At 32.9% G+C, this 6,675-nt stretch overlaps 1 protein-coding gene across 2 annotated transcripts; it reads right to left on the bottom strand.

Moving 5' to 3' along the window:
- Positions 1-1,015: 1,015 nt before the first annotated feature.
- On the bottom strand, positions 1,016-4,833 carry LOC107951895 (nuclear pore complex protein NUP50A). 2 transcript variants are annotated; one of them, XM_016887064.2, is made up of 2 exons: positions 4,703-4,833; positions 1,016-2,782 (listed from the first exon to the last, which is right to left on the bottom strand). In XM_016887064.2, the coding sequence occupies exon 2, from the start codon at positions 2,709-2,711 to the stop codon at positions 1,386-1,388; it is 1,326 nt and encodes a 441-aa protein (XP_016742553.1). In that variant the 5' UTR covers positions 2,712-2,782; positions 4,703-4,833; the 3' UTR covers positions 1,016-1,385. The 2 variants fall into 2 exon arrangements, with proteins under 2 accessions (XP_016742553.1, XP_016742554.1); XM_016887065.2 differs by having other exon boundaries at positions 4,707-4,833.
- Between the last annotated feature and the right edge of the window lie 1,842 nt (positions 4,834-6,675).

The following is a 6,675-nucleotide window of genomic DNA, read 5'->3' as shown; positions in this document are numbered from 1 at the left end:
CTCATACTTCTTACATCCAAAAAACCTCCTACTTAAGTTGTCATTGGACCAAAAAAAATTTAAATTGGCTGGGTTTCCACAATAGCACATTGGAATCACGGTCGACATCTCTATTTCTTTTTTTCTTCTTCTTTTTCTCTTCTTCTTATACTGCCCAGCCAGGGCTCTTAAATGCGATTGTTTAAATAACAACAAACCCACCAACTGGCCAGCTAAATGACAATAAGAAGTCTGTGATGTCATTAAAAATAGTTAATAAAATTAATTTATTATTTTTTAAAAGTTGAGTAACTGATGATATGCTTTACCCTTAGAAAAAATATTGATTCCCATTAATTATGTTAAGATTTGAATTGGGAAAAATGAAGTTATTTTGTAAGATTTGAATTAAAAACGTAAATTCACTTTCAAAAGATCAACATAATTTCTTTATGGTTTTTTATGTGACTTAATCAATCAATTACAATCTACTCATAAATCCTTTAGTTACAAAATTGACTAATTTTCACCTTAAACGTCCAACAGCTTGTTTGATTAAACTAATGTGTCCAATGAAAAATAATAAATCTCAATTTCAACTTTAAAGCAATAAGTTGGATAATTTGTACTCTAAATCGAGTAAAAATTCAAAAACTAAATTACACTCCCAAACTACTCGACCAAGTTTCAAATACGTCAATCTCCTATTCACCTCTAAATATCTAATCACAAACAAAGCAAGCCTTAGTTCGGATTTGTCATTTCCACTTCCATACTTGTTCCAGCCACTCCATCCTTACATTCAAAGCTTAATAAAGATAAAATATTTCAGTATACGAATATGTTCAAATTTTTAAGTTCTGTTTTTTCATACACTCGGTCACACACCGAAACCAGTGCCCGAATGAGCTGAAAAAATTGAAATATCATCATAGCTACATATCTATACTTAATCCTATCATACTATAAACCTCCCAACCCCCACATAAATGACACTGAAATTCCACATATTAATCCCATACCAATGGCACAGATATAGTAAACAGTAAACATTGCATATCTTGATAGCTTGGCAGCTCATGAAGTTGTTTAATTCCATATGACGGGAACCATGAAAAACAAGAGAGGTTGAAACATTCTCCCGCAGGCTACATAGTTTATAACAACCGATAAAAGATTTGATTGGTCTCTATTGACTGACTCTCCTACATACACGATTTATAACAATCAAAAACAGATTGAACTGGTCTCGGTTGACTCGGACTCTGCTACATATAAGAGCATAGGTATTATAAAAGCATATGCCCAAGCAACGATACTTCCTCAATAACAAAAGAGGACTACTGGTAATGGCAAGTTCAGGATAGATCAGATCTAGAGGAGATACCTTTTCAAGCTTCTGCAGCTTAAGGGGAATTTTCAGGAGTCTTCAGAACAGTAGCTGTGTTACCTTTGTGTGCCATTACAGCAACACGGAACTCTTCAACTATGGAAGAGTCCTTGAACTTCAAAGCGAATGTAGACAGACCCTCTTTGTCTTCACCAGTACTATTCATGCAGGCAAAAGTGATGCCTCTCTTGTCCATATTTGTCAGCTTCATATCTGGGTAAAGACTTGCGTTCAGAATCAACCTGTAATTTCCTCTAGCTCTCATGAGCAACCTGGCTCTTTCAGCTCCAGCTGTTGAGACATTCACCTTAAGTTCTCCCTTCCCACGCTCTTTCCAACCCCCATCTATGAATTCAAACAGCACAGAATCAGCAGAGAATACAACTTTCTCGTTCTCTTCTCCTGTCTCAACTGGAACCTCCTGCATGGCAGGAAATCCACTTCCCTCACTCTTAGAAACAATTGAAGTCCCTGATGTGTTGAAGAGGGATGAATTTCCATTTGTTGAAAGGCCAAAACCAAAAGCACCTGTAGGACCATCCTTTGTGGTAGATCCAAAGGAGAATGAAGAAGTAGAAAATCCAGTGCCAGCGAGTCCTGTGAAGGCATTCTGGCTACTTGAAAGCTGCTGGAATGAACTCAATGATGCACCTTCTGCAGTTGAATCGGCATTTTCACTACTCTTATCTTTGTTATCAGCATTTGCAGTCTCGTCACCTTTCTTATCTTCATCCTTGGCCTCAACTCCCGCCAGTTTTTCATCATTGACCTCCTTTTGAGTTTCTTCATTTACAGCAACGTTGCTCTTATCCTCAGCACTTTCCTTATCAGAAACAGCATCAGAAACTGGCTCATCCTTCTTACTTTCAGACTGCTTAATATTCTCACTTTCACTCTTTGCATTATCAGGCTCAGTTTCATCATTATTTTTCTCTGGCTCCCGGTCATTTCCTTCCTCACTCTTTTCAGATTTGTTAACATTATTTTTCCCATCTTCTGAAACTTCTTTCTCACTAGAAATTGGTGCATCAGCTGTAACCTGAGAGGTGATTGTGCCAGATTCAGGGGCTGAACTAGGTGCAGCAGGAGTAGTAGTTGGTTCAGTAGGGGGGACCAAGCGAATCCCAGAGAAGGGATTCGCTGAGGCAGTTGAAGTGGTTTGATTTCTCCGAACTTTGACAATTCTTCTGTTTGCCAACACTTCTTCACTAGCCCTCTTAAAAGTTCCAGTCTCTTGTTCAGAAGAATCTTCCTCATCATCAAGTCCAGGGTTATCCCGAGAAATTTCTCTTCCAGCAGCCCTCTTCTTTGAAGGTGGAAGGGCATTTTCTGCATCTCCCATTGCAGCAAGAAGCCAAGAAACAATAACTCTTTTGAGTTTTTTTCTCTTTTTGTGAAAACTAGGATATCTGCCTATTAACAGAAGTGGTAAATTCAAAGAAATTATCAGAAATCAAATTTTAGTTTCTCACTAGACCACTAAGCTAAACAGCGAAAATGTGTGTAGGAATAGTAGCAAGAACACAATATATAAATAAAAAATTGATGCCCAAGAGGCAGACACTAGTCACCAAAACTTGTGTAACAGAAACAGATATTTACCAACAAACACCATGCCCAGATTTTAATAAAAAAATCTTATTAAACATTCCCCAATTGGAAAATAGCACATTAAGACAAACATACATTCACAGTAACCACCAAAAATGTTATTATTAATGGAACAGTAACCAATCAAACGGAAAGGATATGTTCAGGCATTCAGCTAATTAACAACTCGTCTTCAAATTATAACTAGCAAATGACTGTGCTATGGGAAATATACATGAGAACAGCTCCATAAACTTAGTGGGGTAGAGTAAAAGTAGAAGAGCCTGCATAAATCCAATAAATGTTTGGATTGGAAAAAGTTACTAGTAAGTACAAATATAACTGTAAGTATCCTACTTGATCATATTAAACATACAGAAGCATTATTGTGCACAGACAATGAAGCGGAGAAGGACTAATGGTATACTAGTCAAATAACCTGTAAAACCAATGGATACTCATTAGTAGAGTTTCAACTATATTAACTTGGAAAAGAGGTTATAAGGTTTACTGATAAGGCAGGCTGATTAGTGCAATTAAAACCAATGTCATTCCTGAAGGGAAGGACACTTGAGCATAGATTCAAATATAGCTAATACATTCTTTCTACAACTTAATCTCAATTTGCAGGCAAGTTGCCTAAGTAGAATGGTTTTTTTCTAGCGTCACATGCAATCAAATACACATCAGTGACAGCAAAAAAACTGTGCAAGCTGACTTCAACATGAACCAGAAATTAAGAAAGTACCATAATAAGACAATGAAAGGGAGAAATTAAAAAGAAAATAAAGGAAAGAGAAAGATGTTTGCTAAAACTTGAATTCGCATTTTAATATCAAATTGCATCTTCCCCATTACCAGACTAATGAAACTGTCAGCACAAGAAACTCTTATGAAAAAAGCAGTAATCTCCAAATTAATAGCCAAGTCAACTTATCTAAAAAAATAGCTAAGGAGCCTTTCTTCACTTACATGCATACATAAACAAAAAAAAAAAGGAAAAAAAATACTAGGTTCAGGTTCATCAAGCAGTCTTCTTTTCAACTTATTAGAAAATACCCACAACAGATGACATTTTCTATGCATGTTTCTTCTTCTTCTTCCTTAGCTTAGAGGTAAGAATTACATTTTGCCTCCAACTACTTAGTATCTTTAAAAACACCCGACAATATAATAAAATAAAATGGAAAAGACAACAGGATGGAATCCATATCATATAATAATCAAAGGGGGCACCCTAAAAGATAAGAATCAAAAAAAATGAAAGCTGCTCTTTGAAAGCAAAAGTTGGCCAACAAGCACTGCTATGACAATATGTGCATGTGTAAAGCCCAGAACCAAGGGTTTTGCCATAACTATATATAAACTTAAAATCAAGAAACTCTCTCTTTTTTTTTCTCTCTGTTTAAACATCAATACCCACTATTAAAATGACCTGTTTGAGATAAAGCAGAGACAAAATAGAACTAAAATGAATTAACATTCTCACGTTCAGAAAGCTAGCGAAGCAGGAACCTGACGTTTGGTAGGACATGGATATTCAAGAAAAAAATGAAAAAAAATAACCGAGAAAAGGGGACCAAAAAAACCCTATGCAAACCTCATTTTGTAAAGCTAGAAAAAAGAGGAAATTAAGAAAGATATATATTACAAAAAAAGAAGAAAAAGAGTAAAGTATAAACGTAAAAGAGATTAAGATTATAGAGTTAGATAGTAAAGAAGAGCTAACGGATGGGGACTTACTTACAAATGAGCAGACGCAAAACCCTAGTGATAGAGAGACGAGAGGAGAGGAGAGAGATCCAAATGAATGTTAAAAAAGGAAGGGTGTCTTTTTTTGTATTATATATTGAGGTTAATCATTAATGGGCTTGGACATGGAAGTCGCAGGCACCCCTCCCACAGTTTAATTTACTTTTGGCTTTTTTAGAATTTTTTTTATTATTTATAATATTAAGGTAAAGTCCAAACACAATAAATACGATTAACGTGATTTAACGTGATTTAAACTGAAGGTAATGGACATTCTACATACACATATTTAAATGTATTTAATATAAAAATATATTGATTTTTTTTATTTTTTTAAATGTATAATTAAATTAAAATAAAAAATTTTTATATACATTTAAACTAAATTTTAATTTTAATTTATATAATTACAAAAAATTAAAATTCATGTTTCAGATTAAATATCGAATTAAATTTGAAAATTAAAAATTTGAGTAGACAACCTATTTATGTAAGCATCTACTCAAATAAATTTAGAGTCATTTAAATTATTGTATCAATATATCATTTCTTTGCACAACTCGAAAATCCGAAAAATAAATTAATAAATTTGTATAGATATATTTCTTTTAAGTTTTTAGTTTTGAAAATGAATAGATTGAAATTTTCTAAAAAAAATTATAAAAAATTCAAAATAATCTTAAAAAAAAATTTAAAAATATAATCTTCTTTTTCAAAATCTATAAAAATTAAAACAAACTCAAAATATATAAAATATTTTAAACATTCTAAAAAATTCTATATAGATTTTTTTTCTCAAAATGATAATTCCGAGGCTTTTATCTTACGTTAGGGTTTGCTTCAAACATTTAGCTCTCTTCATTTAGTTATTGTCTCTTATTGGATAAACTACAACATTAGTCATCCAATTATGATAAACTTTTGTTTTGGTCATTCAACTAAACGAATATAATAATTTGGTCACCAACGTTTTCAAAAGTGTACTTGTTGGTCATTCAATTATGCGTCTTGTTTATCTCGACGAAATGGGCAGAACGACCATTTCGATTCCCAAAATATTTAAGATGTTTAGTATCTTATTCATGGCTTTTCTTACATTACCGAGCATGGGTGGTTTTGTTGTAGAATTGATAATCTTTTTTGGAATAATTACGAGCCAAAAATATTTTTCAATGCCAAAAATACTAATTACTTTCGTAGTGGCAAATGGAATGATATTAACTCCAATTTATTCATTATCTACATCACATCAAATGTTCTATGGATACAAGCTATTTAATGCTTCAAGTTCTTATTTTTTATATTCTAGACCACGAGAGTTATTTGTTTTGATCTTTATCTTTTTACCAATAATAGGTATTGGTATTTATCCAAATTTTTTTCTCTTATTATCAAGCAAGAATGTTGAAACTATTCTATATAATTATTTTTAGAGGTAATTTTCATGAATAAAAAAAATCAAAAAGTAATCCTATGATTTTTAAAAGTGTTCGTTGTACAAAAAAAAAAGAAGAAGAAGTCTTTTTCCTTCTCTTTTAAGTTTAAGTAAAGAAAAGGTAAAAGCATTAAATTTAGTTTTAATCAGACATCTTTGACCCTAAAATAGCATATCCAAACTATAAGAAATCCCATGGAAGCCACAAGTGCGAAATTTGCACCTTCCAAATTTGTATTTGTTCAGGTATGAAAATAAATTGCGAATATGGTCCAAGTAATAAACGCCTAGGTTTCCTTTAGGTCCCAACTCCAATATGATCCCCGCACCTAATTAACCTATACGGCTCCCGAAAGAATTCCTATGGTTAAAAAGATGAACCCGAGGCTAATAATACGATAACTTCAAAGATCCAATCGTTGAGCCAATTGATATCTGTAATAATTTTTAGAAGAAAGAAAATAAGTGTTTAGTAAAACATTGCTTCTTTCATTCATGTATTGGATTTTCCCAAACGAAAATGAAAAGT

The sequence above is a fragment of the Gossypium hirsutum genome, chromosome A02 (assembly GCF_007990345.1).
Source record: "Gossypium hirsutum isolate 1008001.06 chromosome A02, Gossypium_hirsutum_v2.1, whole genome shotgun sequence".
NCBI lineage: Eukaryota > Viridiplantae > Streptophyta > Magnoliopsida > Malvales > Malvaceae > Gossypium > Gossypium hirsutum.
Note: the sequence above shows the minus strand (reverse complement) of the source record. Positions and strands in the feature narration are given on the sequence as shown.